Source organism: Oenanthe melanoleuca, chromosome 2, assembly GCF_029582105.1.
Source record: "Oenanthe melanoleuca isolate GR-GAL-2019-014 chromosome 2, OMel1.0, whole genome shotgun sequence".
In the NCBI taxonomy this organism is placed as follows: domain Eukaryota; kingdom Metazoa; phylum Chordata; class Aves; order Passeriformes; family Muscicapidae; genus Oenanthe; species Oenanthe melanoleuca.
In genome coordinates, this window is record NC_079335.1 from 86,134,543 (window position 1) to 86,153,066 (window position 18,524).

Here is an 18,524-nt window from a genome sequence, read left to right on the forward strand (position 1 = left end):
ATGACTGTGACCTGCTTTGCTGAGTCTTCTTTGCATTCAAGAGTGTCCAGAAAAGGCTGTTCCAAGTCATAAGTTTATCACAGTAGAGCCTTTCTAGGTTCCACCAAGTTTCAAATTTCTCTATTGCATATTGTAAATTCAGGGCTTCTGCTGTATTTTCCATGTTATTTTAAGTGAATCACTTTGTTTTGTCCAAATTAAGGTCCTTCTTATGAAACAACTGTAATGCACAGTCTGGAACTGTCCTATTGCCTTCTTTGTTTTTCAAACATGGAGCCAAGAAAACCATAAGTGCCTGGTTTTCTATATCTGTAGGAAGCTGTATAAAACTAACCCATTATATGGAAGCAGTTTTGCCTCTTTGGCAGCCAGAGGTGACCAGTGCTTGACTTTATTTACTCTAGAGGCTTGGACTCCTCCTCTTGACCTCTCTCTCCCTTTTTGCTCTCTAGGAGCATTTGTGCAAGAATAAGTCATACTCAGATTTTTTCCCCCAGGGGCTTGCTAGACACACAGGTACACAAAGAGACACACTGACTTCTCCCCCCACTGAGCTTTTTTTAGCAGCCTGTGGGGGAACAGAACCTTGTGAGAAATTATAAATGCAGCCTGATACCTGACTGTGGGTTTAGTTGGGTGAGGTTTTTAAAAATATTCTTCTGCATATATATATAAGACTGCTCTGGGTTTGATGGAAGGAAAGCAGAAGGTGGAGAGCTGTTTCTTTATTTATCTACAGAAAGAAAAAGGTATTTGGGGGTGGTTTGGTGTGTGAAAATCCAGGGTATATTGTACTTTATTCTCTCAATGTCAAGCAGGGAGTAACTAGCAAGGAAACTGCTGCAATGATGAGTCTTCAAGTCACCAGTGCTGTTGAGTTTTGGTATATGTTAGGGTGTGCAGCTAATGTCATGGAAAAATTCCAATTAACTTGAATAAGCACTGGGTCAGACCCATATTTTGTAGTGAATCTTGCTAGTAGAATCTATTCCCACAATTCCAAACACATGGGTCAAAGCAATTATCAGTGTCAGGCTGCAGTCTATATGCTCACATCAACGCTAAATATGATCCTTCCTAAATGGAATTATTAAAGTTAATTCAGCTTCCTCCATGGTTTCAATCTCATAATTGCAGTGAGGTTTTTGGAACCACTTTTTGTTAACTTCAAGATGGCAACTATATCAAACTCTCAGTTTAGATCATGCAGGCTGCAGGAGTGCTACCAAGTTCCAATTCATGCCTCTGCTCTATCTGTGACTATTGTCAAGGCAAAAAGGTTTCCCTTCCTCTGAAAGTTACACAGGATGTGCAATGTGCTCCAAACCTATCATAAAACTGCAGGGCATGTCACATCAAAATTAGATACAAGAACTGAGAGTGGATTTTCTAAGATGGGAGGTAATGACCTTGTTAGAACTTGTAAGGACTGATGGCTCTGGTGCTAGGACTTGCAGGAAACTCTGCTACAGCAAGAGCTTCAGCTATAGTTTCAGCATAAAGATTCCTTTCAGCATCATCTGATGCTAATGGTTGCTTGCTCAGCTGTTTTAGAACTCCAGACCCCACATTTGTTCGTTGCTGATGTTTACCCTTAGCTTCATCAGGCCTTTGGGTATTGATTGCACATAGATGTTTGGGCATTCAAATGGCAGTTCAGCAACTTTCCATCTGTCCTGCTAGGTAGGATGACATCTTCCTTTTTATCCTTAGAAGGCCTTTGCCATCAGTAGTTCTTCACTTTTGCAGCAAACAGGTGTTCCTAAGCTTATGTGTTTTTTATGTGTAACCTTTTCTGTTTACTTTCATCACACCATATGGCATCACATTGAAATAAAGCAGGGCTTCTCCTAAATAAGGAGAGGACTCCATCATGGCAAAGCATGTGCACAGGATGTGGAGAGCCCTGCAGGTAGAGCAAAGATGAGATGTGTGATGCTTTAGCAGTATTGCTGAATGTAGAAAACACAGGAAGGTGCATTTTCTTTCCTTTTGTCTTCCTTCAGTTTGCTTTTGTTTGTGCAGCACTCATCATCTGGATCTCTTGGGCTGAAGACTGCCAGGAGTAGCTGGGATTGTAGCTTAAGAATGTGTTTATAGCTGCAAAACTAAAAAGGTCATATTCTATTTTGGCCTGCTGGAGTCTCAGGTTGATTCTCCCTCCTCTTTGCTCTCCTATTTTTGCTGATGTGCCATGTAGTAAGCAGAAATACTGTCAGCCTAGCACCCTGGAGTCCCTGCCATGGCCCAGAGTCTTCCAGCTGCAGGAACTGCCTGGCAAACAGAAAATATTTGGGTAGCTAGGTTTGAGTTGTGCATTGCAATTAGAAAGATTCTCCACCTGGCAACAAACTCCTTTGACAAGTGTCTTCTATTCTGAGGTGGTTTTGAGGGCATTTTTTGGATAGTAAATTGAAGATGTTACCAAAGGAAATGCTACGCTAGGGGCTGATTCCTGTGTTGTAGTCAGTGATCAAATTGTACGCATTTCGCTCTTTACTCCAAGCTGATCAGTTTGTGTCACTGTGTGTAGCACAACATTGATGTATGCATTAATCACCAGAGTGGCTGGTAGTTAATTTTTTATCTCTTTTTTATTCTCACTGAGATGTTTAGTACCATGAGCAGAGGAAATAGGAAGAAAAGCAAAATATTTATAAAAAACTGCCAAGTACCAGGGCATCCCTGTAAAAACATCACTGCCTAAGTAGACTGTAAAACATGAATCATGGTGTTTTGGTTAGAAAGACTAAACAGCTGAGAAGAAGTGATGCTGCCTTGTTAGACTTGAATTTGTCTAACATTTTCACATGGACAGTGCTGTAGCTTCTTCACAGAAACACTACAGCTCTCCAGGATAACATCTGTGTTGAAGAAACAAGACCAGAGGCTTCCACAGAATTTCTCTTGTCCACCTATTTGTGCTGGAAGAGAAAGGCTGTCCAGCCCACATGGAAACCTCCATGATGTTCAGCTGAGGGCTGTAAGGCACACTTGAGGGGTGTCCTGACTTGCATTTTGCAGAGCCACAGCTTAGAAAAAGAAGTAAGATGCTGTCTTCTCTGTGGAGTGGAGAATGCAGCTGAAGATTTATCTGCTCTTTGAGGGCACAGTGTCCCAAAGAAGAGTCTTAGCCAAGTGATCTCTGACATGGGAAGATATGATGAAAGGGGGAAGAAAAGGGTAGTGTCAGTCCTCAGAGATTTTGGTGCAAGTAAGAACCGATATCTCAGTAGTCATCTGTTTAAAGGGGATCCTGCTTCTTTAATGAAGCAAAGGCTGTGGGGGTGAAAGAACTGAAGGTACAAATAGTTTCCCTAGCTTATAGAAGAACCAAATGTGGGCTGGGAATAGGATCAAGTTTGTTGATTCACTGTCAAGTAACGAATTACCTGACATCATGTTCATTGATTTTTTGTTGTCCACTGTGCAATCAAATTATGCCAAGGTTTGTAGCTGTGTACTAAGGCAGTGAAAGAGTTATTAGACTTTTTTTTTTACTTATCTTTAAAAAGGCGAAGCAAGTCCTTTTCTTCAGGACTGCTGTAGTACATTTATTTTACATTATTTGTCCTGGAACTGATTAGCAGCAGCAGCTTTCATCATAATTAAACAGATCATAATTAAACATATTTTTGTTTTATGAGCTGTGGCAAATTCAGATTCTCTGTAAGGCAGCTCTTTGGGATGAAGGCAATTTGCATGTTATAGCAAAGAGCATGTTACAGGAGACATACTAGCAGATGTCTTCAGGGCTTGTTTGCATTCAAAATACATAACACCTGGAAGCAAAAATGCACTGGGGCTTTCTCCATGATAATTTGGGGTTCTTATTCATCAGTTATTTAATTCCCAGTTGTCCACAAACATGTCAGAGCAGCTGGGCTTCTGCACTTTCCTGGGATCTGCTTGTAAAACTCAGGCCACTCTGGTAGTATTTGCTGGTTCTTTCACAGAATGGAGTACATGTGAGGCTGGACTAGAATGTAGGTGATAATCTTCTAGTCTCTGCCTGAGATAGAAGTTTCTTCTGTCCCTCTCTAGAAGTTGTTTTGAGTTGGGAAGACAATACCAGAGTCAGTAAAAATGCAGTGTTTGGATATGAAGTCTATTTTCAGATCCAAGTTTAATTTTATGGCTTTAGAATCAAATTAATTGCAAGAGGAGGGATAAATACTGTTGAAATAAAATCAAGTAAAACAAAAAAAAAAGTCTGGAGTGAGTGAACAGTTTGGGCTAAGCCTGATGCAACGTGCTTTTCCTGTTTCCCCTCTCATTTTGCTATAAACAGTAAGTCTCTGAATTTGAAATGTCTGTTTGTATTCTCTCTGTGATATACAAATACCTTCAGACAACCTTAGATTATGATTTCATAAAATTTGTCTGAGAAACAGAAATATCAATATCACTGTTCTTTAAGCAAGGAGCTGAGATATCAAGAGTTTGTAAATAAATTGTCTGAGGTCACAGAGAAAGGTTGCAAAAGACTGATGACTTGACCCAGTTTTTCATGTTCGAATTCTTAGCCAATTCCTGAACTACAAGACCATTTGCCTTACAAGACCAGCTCTGCTGGTCTTCAGCTCTTCTGAATGTATGACTCTAGTTTTCTTTCTTAAGACAGGTGAGGCACAACATCCCAAAACTGCCCTGGGACAACATATACAGTATTCCAGTTTTGAGTTCACCCTGCATTTCATTAGCACTCATATTTCCCAGATTCAGGGAAGCTGACATTTGCATGTGCTTTCCTCTCCTGACCCATTTCTATAATGCAGCAGTACTGAGTACCAGTGACAGCTGTGAACTCTAAGCAAGTTCAGAAGGTGAATTATGATCATGTCTTCCACTCACCTAATTATTTTCTGAATCACAACCAAACTGAAGTTGTTCTCAAAGGCAATGAATAAGTTAGAGGGAATTCCACTGCGAGTGTCTGTGCTGCTGTCTGACTGCTGGGGGAATCAAACTCTTCTCAGCCTTTACTTTTCAAAAGCATAACATAGCAAACAGCATCTCAGCATCAGGCCTTCAAAGGGATGGCTTTTCAGTGCATTAACTACACACTATGCACAATTGGGAATTCACCTGCTTATTCCTGAATAATTGTGCATTCCCTGTTCTCTTACCACTTACATGAAATGTGTAGGAATTTTAGATGAGCAACACATGCAAAATCAAGTCCTTTGGGGCAGTACATCACCTGAGGTGACTGACTCTATTCAGCATAAACCCACATACCTAGCCCAGTGTGTAAGATGCATGGCCTGGTGACCAGCATAATTCTACTGAAAGCCTGCTTCAGTCTGTATTTCTGTGAGATCTGATAGCACCTGGGCTGATTTGTGAACTCTGCTGAGAAAAGTAAAGCCTTGAATTTGGTTTCAACTCCCAGGACTGCCAGGTGAGAAGTCAGACCTGCATCAGAATGATGCAGAACAAGTAGGTCAGCAGTTTCATTGTATACATCATCTGTGTGCCTCTGTGTGTGTGTGCATGTGTGAACTTGAGAAAATGGAAAACCATGGCACTGAATCCTTAAGTTTCTGCTCTGTCTTCTTTAGGCAAAAGTCTTACTGACTATTTCACGTGTAGTTGAAGAGAAGCATGTTTTGTCCTCATGTTGCAGTAAAGCACGGGGCAACAATATGTGGAAATGGTAAAGAATTGCAGAATGAGTGGATTTCTTCTAACAGTGAGTGAGGGCTTTGGCTAAAAATAAGGAGAATGGTGTTATTCTTTGCCATGTTTCATCTGCCCCAATTGCACTCTCTCTGCTTAGTGCCTGCCAAACTGAGAGCTTGCTGAAGATTTAAAGAACCAGCACTCACATTCCTGTAATAGCAGCCAGAATAGCTGAGGTTATCATCTCTTCTTCAGGCTTTCCTTCCAACAGCCTGCAAGAAGCAAGCATCTTCACCCCCACTCCTCTCATTCCCTGTGTCACAGACACTGTCCTGAGCTGCTGCCTCGGCAGGTTGGGCAGCTTGGGTTGTTTACCATGCCGTGAAAACACGCAGCATTTGGGGGGCAGCTGGACAGCAAGGGATTGACAGCGTGTCTGGCCGGGGATTATAATCCCTTTCAGGCAGGGGGAGTTTTGGAAATGCGGGCAGCCTGGAATGGTTAGGCTGTTCTCTGGAGCAGCTGCAGCTCCGGGCAGGAGGCAAGGGAGACAAAGAAGTTGAGCGCCCAGATAAGCAGTCCCAAGCTGTGGGTCAGCCTTGCGGCGGAGGAGCAGTGCCCCTGCAGGGGCTCCTGGGCCGGAGCCGCCACGCAGTGCCAGCCATTGTCCATGGCCGCCCTCTTAAGCCCTGCACGAACCGGACCAAGCACCTTATCTGGCTTTTATAAGAAGCGGAGGGGGGAAAGCCAAGAATGAGAAGCGGGTGTGGTTTGGTTTTGCTGGGGCAGCCGAAGCGGAGTGCCCCTGTGCCCCGCTGAGCTCCGGGGCGGAGGGTTTGCAGCCCGCTGCCGGACAGCTCTTTGTGTGTACACGGTGAATTCCGCGGGACGGACTGGCTGCCGCCCCATGGCCGTGCTCCGCAGGCCTGGCAGAGCCGGGCTGTGCCCGCAGCGGGAGAAGGGGGTGCAGCGGGAGCGGGCAGCGAAGGGAGGCTCTGCCGCCGGGGTGTCCGCAGGCGGCAAGGCAGCCAAAGGTGTGCCAGGCTCCGCCGTGCCGCCCAGTGTGCCCGGCTCCCGCGGCTAAGAGAGGCTCGGAGCGGGGGCACGCTGAGCATCCACCAGCCCAGCCCGGGGGATTGGTTAAGGAGCGGGGTCGCGGAGGGCAGGCAGCAAGGCTCAGGCAGCGCTTCTGCCTGCTCTGGCTGCCGCCTCCCCCTCTCCCCCAGCCCTCCCCTTCATCCCTGTTGTGTGTGGCAGCTAAGCACCGAGGCGAGCGGGAGCGGATGGCGGACTGCACGCACGCCAGGCAGCCTGGGATGCTGGCTTTTCCTTCTGCTGGCTGCAGGCAGGGCTCGCTTCCAGGCATGAGTGGGGAGAAACCTAAAAAGAAAGCTTTCTATCTAGTGAGGATGAAGCCACTGAAGGAGCCCACCGGCACCACTAACAACAATGTCTCGTTTGTGATACAGTATCACATAGGCAAGGAGATCAAACACATTTGCAGCAACTGCAGTCGCGGGGAGGAAGCCCGTGACGGTGAGTGCCGAGACGCTGTGGGTGTAGGAGCGAGGCAGGGAGCGCCTGTGCCTGCTCGGGGGGTGCGGGCATGAGTGCGCTCCCGTCGGAGCCGGGGATGCTCGGCTTGCTCCTGCACAGATCCCAGGCAAAGAGGAAAGGAGGCGCGGGAGGGATGCGCTGGGCATCGATTCAGCCTGTCGATCAGGGAGATGCCAAAAGGGACAGGTCCCTTCATTTGCCACAGACGCTTTGTGCTAACAGTTAAGGCACCAACTCTTCTCCTTTTTTTCTGTTCGCTTTTCTCCCCACTTGCTGTAAAATTTGCTGTTTATATTGATTGTGTTGTGTTCCCATTCCTATGAATTTTAGATCGGGGATTTTTGTCTTGATACATCAACTTTTTCCTTGTCGTGCTGCAGTAGAGTTTGCTTGACTCAACTGAGTATCTGGAAGGTCTGGTTTATCAGGAATATCACTAGTGTGATTTTCATCGTGCTGTCAAATGCATGGGGGAAATTGTATTTTTATTGAAATTAATATAGTGCTCTTCAGACAACTGTTCTCATCCCCTCCCCCCTCCTTTTGGGACTGAGCAAAACCTCTAGAGGGTATTCAGAGAGTGACGGTGTAATCAATCACAGGTGTTGCTACAGGTAAGTATACGCTTTTTATGTTTCTAGGAATGCAAATGTTTGAAGGCAACAATCACAAATTCTTTGGACTTTGCCAAAGTCAGCAATTAGGAGAAGCTGAGAACTAGGAGCAGCGTACAAGCAATAAATAGCCTCACAGATGTTACACCACATTCTTGTTCAATGTTGTATTACTTTGCTTTGCTGGGTGGATTTGCGTGTTACTTAGGACTGAAGGCACTCGACTTAGGTCCCTATTAACTGATGTGGTATACAGATCTCATTTTCTGAAGGTCAGGGAAAGACTTTTTTCGATTATAAATGTGAATTTGAAATTGTTATAGTTTTCCGAGCTGATGTTCTTAGTAGCTGTTGGCACTTCGTTTTTCAGCTTTTGTCATTGAGGTTAATGTTATTACTATTATTATTAATGCTATTTTAATTAACCAACTCTGCTTTCATTTGCTCTGTGCAAAATAACAAAATATTATTTGGGATCTCATGGCTCTTTGTCAACCACAAGTCTGCAGTTAACAAAGTAACCATGGTTTTGCTAATGTCTCTTCAGAATTAGCATCCTGCTAGTGTGATTGTAGTTTTTTTGATTAAAAAGCTGCTAAAGCTGAACGGAATTGCTTTTGGTGAAAAGGGAGAAGATAGCCTAAGAAGCCTGGAAACTCACAGTGGGTTAAGCACTCTTTCTGCTTATGCTTTTACAGCTGAGGGAAGAATCTGATGAATGCTGTGTAAATTGTTGAGTGTTTCCTTTCCTGTTATGTGCTGCTGCTGACAGCAAGCCCTACAGATATTAAAGGAAGGACTATGTCCAGCAGTAGTAGTTACTTTACGCTGTTAGTGTAGTTTATTTATCCTTAAAAGCAAATGAAGCCATTTATAAAAATATGCTTTCCTAGATTAATTGAATTGACCTAGAATTCAATTGCATCAATATCTTCTGCTGGGGTTTTTTTGGAACCTTGTACTTGAAATCTCAGCACAGTAAGAGAAGAATATGCTTTCCTCCCTTTTAAGGCACACGTGTACACATGGATGCATTTGAATGTAAAACTCCAGTTACTTGTACCTCTTAGCAGACTGATAGGTTTGTATTTTAGGGGTTTGCTTCCTCTTCTGTGTTTGGTTATTTAGCTTCAAACCATTGGATACTCTGAGGGCAGGGTATGCCTCTTGGCAGGAGATAATCTAGTAACCCTAGAGAGGGAAAGGATAGAGCAGAGAGGCTCCCAGCCAGCAGGCTTCTAGAGCATGTCATCAGTCTGGTTTTGCCCCCTCTTTCTATGGGGTAGGATTTCATTCTGCCTCATGCAAATGATTTTTAGCATCCTCATTTTAAAAGTAACTGATATCGGTACAGCCTTAATCTTTTCTTTCCCACCAGCATGAACAGCTATGAGTTTCTTTCAGAAAGTAAAGAAACTGCACTCCCAGCTATGCTGACTGGGGACACTCACTGATTTGACTCTGACACATTTTTCAGCATTGAAAAATATCAGGATTTTTTTTTCTGGTGAATGCCAATTCTAGACTTTTTGGTGTTTGGAAGGAAAGGATGATACAATGAACTGAAATTACGTGATGATCGTATCAGACAGATCAGGTAAAAATCTGTGACCAGCTCAGATACAGAGAAACCTGTCGGGATCTCAAGATGTCCGTGCATCCTCACAGTTGCACAGCCTAAAGAGCACTCAGAAAGGGGACCACTTACTACTTTTTATTAGGGAAGTGCACAGCACTTTGCAATGTGAGCACTCCCACTCTCCTATTTAAATTATGTATAGTTTATATACAGTCTTGCAGGCCTGTAGCTGCTCTAGTGTACCCACATGTCCTGTGTGGATTCTGTGACCTGAACAACTATTGTATTTGTGGGAACCATGTACAAAGACTAGGATTCAGTACCTATGCCATAGGCAGATCAGTTGCATACATTGATTTAATGATGAAATATTGTCCAAATCCATTTATGAGTCCTGGATTCTAGTCATTGTCTTACTCTGTATTTTCATTGTTATGCTACTCTAGGAGAAGGAAAAATTATGCTGAAACTGAGGGAAATCCTTCAAAGGCCACCAGCTAATCTAGCAAAAGTTGTGACTAGGAGAATACTAAAAGAGATAGCCATGAAACTGAAGGAAAACATGGAAGCAGGTACTGAGTCATATGATATCTTGGAGGGAAGGTCATGTAATTTGGAGATAAGTCAATGAAGGAATTTGGTGATGCAGATGGGCTCACTGAAGTAGGGGTAAAAGGAGTTGGTGGAGATGCAGCATTTTGATGAGGTGAAAAATAAGTGAGGAGCTCAAAGAGAAGCAGCAGGCTACAGTAATAAGAAGAACATGGGAGATGCTTTAACCATAGGACTGAAAAGAATGGATATATTTAATGCTAATTTAGTTGCAAAGTAGAAAACAGTGAGAGAGGTCTGTAAAAGCACCAATATGGAAAGGTTAGGTGACAGAATAAAAGGAACAGTGTTGGTTTAAAATGGAGTGGTGAAACTGTACGTGAGTGAAGAATGAGATATTCAGGACAAGATGCCAGAGAGGCAATCAGACAGGGTGGACTGAACCAAGAGGGAGAGGTCAAGTGAAGAGAGATATGAGTCACCTCTAGGAATACAGGAGCAATCCGGGTTGAGCTCTGAATACTGAGGGTTGTGAGGGAGGTGTTGGGAGAAGCAGAATGGTGAAGAGTTGCAAAAGTTCCAAGAAAAAACATACAAGAATTGAGGAGACAACACAAGTTGTTCTAGAGTCATGAAGAGGAATGAAAATGCTTTCTGAACGTAGATGTGGAGAAGTGACTGATAGTCCAGAAGAACAGAAGGAGCTAGAACTACAAGAGATCAAGGTGCACTGAAAGTCTAAACATCTCCTGGTATGTAGAGAGCACTTCCCAGTGTGCTGATTTTGGTGGTCTCTCTGAGGACTGTGATAGTGCTGGGTCATAGAAGATGACATGACTGATGAACAACAGTAGTCAGAGAAACAAGTAAAGGAAGATATTTGGCTGGGTTTTGTTTATTTTATACTGAAAACTTGTGCAAATCTCAGTGTGCTACTGTATTCTGAGCCTGAATCTGGAACATGCTTTAGACACATCTCTACTTCACTGTGGCTAGAAAGAACTGTAGAGACTTCAAAGACACCCAGAGATGACCTAACAGAGAGAGTGGAACAACTGAAGTGGGATACTTTTGATTTTTATGCAGAGGACCTGACAAGAAAACCTTAGTGGAAAGCAGTTAACTTAAGAGTGTATTGGAAGAAGAGGAATTCACAGAGCAAAGTGGTTTTTTTGTCACTGACAAATGAGAGTTCTCAGCTCAAAGGTTCTCTGCAGAGTACCTCTGGGCAACTTCAGGCATGTCCATCATGTGTCACTCTGTACCCAAGCTCCTTGTCTGTAAAACAGAGATAGTGGGATTTCCTTCCACTTGCCTGCTGGTCTGTAAATAGATTATGATTCCTTTAGTGGAGAGGGGAAGGAAAGGATTGTCTCTTGCCGTTTGCATTCCTTGTGCCAAGGACTGTGAGGCTCAAGGTTTTTGGGGTCTTCAGGTTCAAGTGTAGTGGAAGTACAAATAATATTAAGAATGAAACCCATAAGGTTTAATTCAGAGCTGATATTCAGTCTATTATGTGCTCCTGTACTTCATGGTTTTGCTATATAAGCAGAAATTATTCTAAGATCTTACATGTGCATGAAAATCAGCATGGACTGAGATACTGTTGCTGTAGGAATTCCAGCACTTGTTCTTCTGCCACTGCCCATGTTCTAGAGCTTCCAGATGAATATAATTTCCAAATAGAAAAGGGGAGGGTTTTGTATGAGGGCTTGTGCATGTTTGTGTATGCATGTGTGATTCCCACCTGGAACTGAAGATTTATTTCTTTTAACTAGGAACTTTGAGAACATTTACTTTAGCATCACCTAAGAGATTGTCTCTGAGGTGATTGTATTGCTTCCCACAAAAGTAATTACTAAATTAAATAGTTATCTTCTAGACAAACTGTAAGCCCTGCAAGAGCTGTGTATAGAAATAAGTTTTACTCCACTAATTCTCACATTATTTCAGACAGTAACTGCTTCTCCATTACCATCTGCAGAGTGAGCACAGTATGTTCCTATGAGGCAAGGCAATGCAGTCTTTTACAGTGGTATTTGTCAAAAATCCTAAAATATTTTGGAGCGAAAAAATTAGACTACATAGAATGAAGAAGTAGGTAAAAAACAGTGTACCTGGTCATGTTGTGAAGCGTGGGAAGCTGAAAAACATGTTTCAGGTTTGAACAGCTGATACAATTACGCAATGTGTGTCTTTAGTCCCTGAGGGATAGTTACCGTAAAGAAAGAGCAGAGGGGGAAAGGCATGGGCTTCATTGCAGAGTGAAATATTCTCCTTTGCAGAACAGATCATAGAATCAGATTGGTTTATTTTTGTCAGTTGAACTCTGTAGTATTTGATTTGCGTGAATATGGTGTTATGCTAGAGAAAGTTGATGAGATCAAGCAAAGATGCTCCACATCCCAACAGGTTGCTGGTGAGCTGCATGGCCCTCTTTGTTTCCACCAGCATTACTTTCTGCTCTGGAAGATACAAGCCCTTGATGTTTTGCAGTATAAGAATAAATTTGCCTTTCATGAAGAAGGTGTGATGCCTACTTATGGTAACTTCCAGATGGCAAAAGCCCAAGGCAGCCAGGAAATGATCCTTTACCTTTCCTTTACCAAGGAGCAGAGGGGGCAAAGTCCCAGCACTCTGCTCCCATCACTTTGTCTTGTACATTGGGAACTAACAAAAACTCATCAGTAACCTGTGGGCTTGACCTGAGGCTAGAGACTAACAGGGATCTGTTAGTGCTGCTGTGGATGGGCATGGCCTGCAGGCAGGGAGGAGAGTGGGAAGGAAGACAAGAGGAACAAAAAGTCCATTTAGGCTGTAAGGGGCCATGCCCCTGGCTTACACATTTGCCAAGACTCGAAAATTTGAGTGACTAAGCTTTGATATGTGAGGCTCTTTTCAAACACTGGCGATTCTTTCAGTTGGCTAGTCAGCAGCTGAAGAAAAGAAAAGGGATGGAGCAAGACAGGAAGGCACGTTTATGTCCCAAAATAAAGCTGAAGAAATATCACGAAGCCTGGAGCAGGTCATTAACTGCTCACATGCATCTCTGTAGTGACTAACTCATATCCTGTTAAACTGCCTGTGGCAAAAGCTGCTGGCCACAAAATAAGCCAGTTGTGTGCCATTCCAGGTGACACTGTGCTGGCAATAGGAAATTCATGGCCAAGTTTGCATGGCTGTCACCCAGCAGAGCTCCAAGCTTACTTTGAAGTGCCTGGAAGATGTCTTGTCCAAAATTGCAATATAATTTACATTATTAACAGAAACTGTAGGGAAAATATAGGTAGTAAGCAAGGTCTTCACTTTGATAAATTAGATAATATAAGGAGAAAAAGTATACACAAGATTGGGTCAAGCTTATGCAAGCAGATGACTAAGTTCCTTGTTTTCCAGGGAAGACTCCTGAGTCCTTACAGGGGAAATATTTGCCATCTTTTCTGGGAATTCTGTATATCTGTGTCGTTGATTTGAGGAGCTGTAGGAACAGAACAACAAGGATGATGAAATTGGTCACGATGGCTCAGCACCCCTCATTTTTATTACACAGTGCTGACAAAATGACATGGATAAGAGGACACCTCAATTTTTTGGGTCTTTAGAGAGCAGACAGCTTGTCTGTTTCAGTTCTGTCTCATTTTATTGTTTTCTCCGCTTTCCATTGCTGTAACTCAGTTGTCATCTTTTGATAGCATTTTGCCATCCTGCTTTCTATCTGAGAACCAATTTAAAGTCTTGGTATATGTAAGCTTCTTAAATGCAAAGATTGGGGCAACACCAAACACACACTAAAAAATAATTTCCTTGTGGGAATTTCAAAAAAGCAGTTAAAAAGTCATCAAGTATGGTGAAAGCAGTACAGTGGTTTTCCTGTATTTAACAGTAATTATATGTTCTGAGTATTTGTTGCCATCTTGATTAATATGCCTGGTTTTGATTTTTCCATATCAAGTTACATACATAAGAAATATAATACAGAACTATTTGACAAACCATAAAAGACCCCAGATTTCCCATGTGTAAAGTATGGAGGCAATTTGTAGAAAAGGGTCAAGATGTGGATGGTGGCATAGATCGTGGAGGGGCATGTTCTTATTCCATGCTGTTATTACCAGAGCACTTCCAATCACCTGGTGTCAACCTGGCTGAATGAGTCTGGCTTTCCGTGCCTTTTTTTACATCCACCACACCTATGTCCTGTTCTATTCTTTGGTCCCTGCCCAGGTAGGCAGCTTCTTTACTTACTTGCTTAGAGCTGTATCTCTTAGAGGATGGTTTCCTCATTTGGCTTCTTAGGTTTTTGAAACTTGCAAACTTTCTTTAGAAGAAAATGAGATAGATGGAAGTACTTCACTTTACAAGCATTATTGGAATTTTATTCATTAATGTTGCCACTGCCTCTCAAAGCTAAACAGCAAAGAAATACTGGGTATGTAGGGAAGAGATCAGAAGACTCAGTACTCTACCATGTGATGTCCCTCCCTTTCTTCTCTATTTTTTGCCTTTTCTATATATATATCATATCATACCATTAAAAGAAGCAGAGTTCATTTATGGGCTCCCTGACTGATGAGCATAACTTGTCCTTTGAGTATACTGTTGTATTTATGACATTTTCACTCATTTTTGCTCCCTCAGCAGAGGAGGTGGGCTTTCTACATCAATTTTTGCATTGTTAGATTTTGTTTCTTGTCTATTTCAGTTACTGGTAGTAAATGTATAGCTATTCCTTTGTATCCTCAAAGATCTTTTTCTTGTTTATAATCAGACAATACCAAATTTGACTTGCTGTTGTTGACACCTTAGTCAGCCCACAATTAGCCAGAATCTAATTTCAAGAGCACAGTATAAGTATCTGCAGTACCATCTTGCTAACAGTCTGGCAGGATGTCTAAGATTAATTGGATATATTTGTAGTCTCTTTAACAGATCACGCCAGGTCTCACACACTGTCCCAAATCCATTAGCCAAACCCCAGCATCGGGGACTGGTATAACTGAAGGGCAGTACTAGAGTGCCCAGTGGTAAGCCAGCTTTATCTAATTGTTTCAGTGGCTTTCTTAGAAACTGGAGGGTACTGTGATGTTTGCCATTATCTAAATGAATGCAGAAAAGCTGCAAAGGGGTAAAGTTGGGATGCACTTGGAGGCCCTGTTTTTCCTTTGTGACTCTGATTTGCACGCTTCTCAGAAAATAATGATGTTCTTGCCATCCCTATGAGGTGAAAAACTGTCTTCTTGCTGGTTTTTTGCTCTTGTGAAGTGACACGAATCTTCACTGGTCTGTTGCTTTTAGTCTCCTTGTCTCGGAAAGAGTTGGTGGAGAGAAATAAGATAATGTTTGATCATGTCACTGTTGTCTCTCACTGACTTTTTTGGCTTTGGGTCGAGCTTACTGAAGATGAGGCAAATCTAGCAGAGCCTTTGCCTTTGGATGAGACTCTTAGATTCAAAAGGTGAGTTATTTCTGTTGCTCTGAGAAACAATGAGCACATGGTATAATTTAAATCAAAGATAAAATCGACCACTGTAATATCACCTGCTGCAGTTTCTTTGGAACCACTAGACATAGCATTCTGTCTTAATGTGCAGGCTACCCTTCCCAAAACATGCCCATCAGCCAACGTTAAGCTGTGCTGTTGAGAGCTCTCATGGAGTGAGAGCAATGTTCCTCCCTGAAAAGAAGCTCTGCATCCCAAGTGAGAGAAACCACAAATGAGAGACGGCCAGACCTGACTGACTGCCTCTGCATATTTCCTCTGCATAGACAGTGGAAATTTTTAAAGTCTGAAGATATGACTCAGGAATAAAAAACAAACATTTCCCCAGCCTTCCCCAATGCCCCCCCTCCCCATTCCCCAAAAATAAAATTGTGTCCGAAATGTCCAAAGAGAAAAGAAGAGCAAGTTTCTGCATATTTATGATTTATAGTGTGCTAATCAGAACATAAACTGGGGCAAGAGACCTGCAGGCTTCAAACCCTTGGTTTGTGTAACTTGGTTTGTTATTACTGTGCCTCTGTCTTTGCCCCTAACCAGAAGTGTTCAGTCTCCATGACTTACTGAATCTCCAAATCCCAAGGGTTGCAATTTAGTATGTACAGCCTCTTGTGCAGGGAGAGCCCAGCATGTATATTGATTGGGTCATTTTGAAAAGGATGTAAGGTGTACTTCAAGTCTTCCCTTTCCTTCCTGCTGCCCTGAGCTGTGCAACCCAAGGCTAGGATGACAGGTTTAGTGCTGCAGTTCAGTAGGCACCCTCCCCTGTCACTATTTGGGAGAAGGATCTTGCCCTCTGTCATCTTTTGCATGACATCTTTCAGGCTGTTGGTCTAATGGCTTTGTGCTGTAGAAGTGCAGGGAATAAAATTAAAATTGATCAAATTGTTTAATTTATCGTGGGAGATTTAGGTAAAGAGAATGATTTTTATTTCACCTTGCCTCCTAAGAGAAGTTTTTTATCTGTTTGAAAAAAACAGAGACTATGGGTATTTTAAATCTTCTGGAAGCACAGAAGTGTAATGATGGAAATACTGAGACTGTCAAGTCATGGCAAGAAACAAGAGTCTAAGTTTTGTTAGAAAGTTTGATAACTTTTTTTCTTCAGTTGGAGGCTAAGGGATGTTTAGCTGAAACAAAATTAGTGTTACCTTTGTGTTAGTTATCCTTTTAATACAGCTTCAAGAATAAGCAGATGGAAATGGTAAGCAGACTTGAATGCATTGGAGATCTTAGGATAAATAACTAGAATACTCACTAACTACATTCTGACAGATGAGCCAGGCCTGGAAATGTCATTGTGGTCTATTGCATCCACATATCCAGTCTATGTATTAGCAAGTTTCTCCAAAGTACTTATGATCTACAGATTCTATTGATGATCTACAGATATTCACATCCATATGGACTGTAGATATGGTCCCTAATGTTAGCAGTCCATGTCATGAGCATTATAGCGCCAGCTTATGTCTCTTTACTGGGTGCAGTTGCTTTGATGTTTCCAATATTCTGATACTATCTGAAACTGTATGTGTGCAGCTTCAATGTTATTTTTAACATGGAGACTCTATCAACCTTGCTTTTGGTAAAGTAAGTAAATAAATAAAATAAACAGAAATGTTATTTCTTCTGTGTCAACACTGATGAAAATTCAGAAAAGTCAGCAATGTAGGTGCACAGACATGTGGATGGATGGATGGGTGGATGGATGGGTGGATGGATGGATGGATGGATGGATGGATGGAAGGGTGGATGGAAGGGTGGGTGGATGGTGGAAGCCATTTGAACCAGAAGTGAAACTCAAATTTAAAGTCTTCATCCCTCTCCTCACATACACTAGGAAAACAGGATGCTTTCCTTATGCTAGCACACTGATTTTATTGGATGAATAGTTTTGAAATTTGGGTTTCACCCTGAAGGGAAAGCCAGGTGCAGAGACTTGTGTGGAACTTTGCCTGTTTGAATCTGAATTGCACCCTGTTGAGAAGTAGAAGAGTAAAGAGATGAGTAAAGCTTTCATTAATATTCACAGCCCCAAAATAATTGTCTGTGAGTTTATAGTCATGAGGTTGAGAAGTTGTCTTCCAGCAATCTGCTGTGGCACTAAAGACAGAATGTGCTGCCTGCTCCAGCATCTGAATAAGAGAAGAGCAGTTTCTGACTGTCTGCTCTCTGTAGCTGCCAAGCTTGGGCTCCTCTAGCAGCTATTGAAGAGAATTAGACATGATACCTAAATGGTAAAGAAAGGAGGGACTCGTGAGGCTCAGCTCTGTAGCCTCCTCTCCTTCAAAGTCCACCCCCTAAGTCACATGCATTAGCAAGCTAGAGCTTGGGATGTGTTTCCTTCTTTCTTTCTTGTGTGTCTCAAGGACAGCATTTTCCCTGCATTGACTCTAGTTACCAATGTGTATTTGGTTTTCTATGCTTTTTTGTCATCTGAGTCAAATGCTCTTTTCCTTGTGAGCTCCATGTGCTCGTGCTGAGCATAGAAATCCCTGAGTCTAAAAGAAAACACAGAGATCATGTAATTCAAGTGAACTGATGCTTTTTCTCTTATTCATCTCAAGTTGGCAGAACAGCCAGTTCACTAAACAGCAAGACAGGCATCAGTTCATTAATACATTTCCTGGCATTGCATAGAGGCTCATGAAGGATACTTTTTGGTGATATTTTTCTTTGGGGTTGTTTTAATTTGTTTTTCATTTTTTCAGCTTTCTTTGGCCATCAGGCCCAGTGAGATAAATAATTTTTTTTAAAATACAGACCTATATAAAATGGGCATTACTTGTAAAATTCAGCAGCTCTGAGCTAGTGTACCTGCACCTGTGTTGACCAAGCAAACGGTGTTCCTCACTTGCTATGATTAATTTAGTTCAGATTGTTGCATTATTATTGCATGTAGACCAGGTTCCATTTTTATATGTTTGTGTGTTAGTACCTACAGTCACATACCTGTTTTGTTTCTTGTTTCCTTCCTTTTTAACTAAATACTTGGGAATTTTTTTCACTCTGACCACCACTATAAGCCTTCTAAAAGTCAGTGTATTCAGCCAGATGTCATGGTTCAAGACAGTCTTGGACTTGTGTATTCAAACTAAAA

At 42.2% G+C, this 18,524-nt stretch overlaps 1 protein-coding gene across 9 annotated transcripts in view; it reads left to right on the top strand.

The window, feature by feature from the left end:
* Window positions 1-18,524, top strand: part of PHACTR1 (phosphatase and actin regulator 1) — a 297,444-nt gene that overhangs the window by 151,393 nt on the left and 127,527 nt on the right. For 2 of the 9 annotated variants that reach the window (XM_056485008.1, XM_056485015.1), the window contains exon 1: window positions 6,875-7,161. The exons of 5 other annotated variants lie outside the window; for them this stretch is intronic. In XM_056485008.1, coding sequence (XP_056340983.1) covers window positions 6,909-7,161 — 253 coding nt within the window. In that variant the 5' untranslated portion in view covers window positions 6,875-6,908. Of the gene's footprint in view, window positions 1-6,874; window positions 7,162-7,190; window positions 7,404-18,524 lie in introns of those variants that run through there. 2 more of the 9 variants (XM_056485017.1, XM_056485014.1) reach the window with 2 other exon arrangements.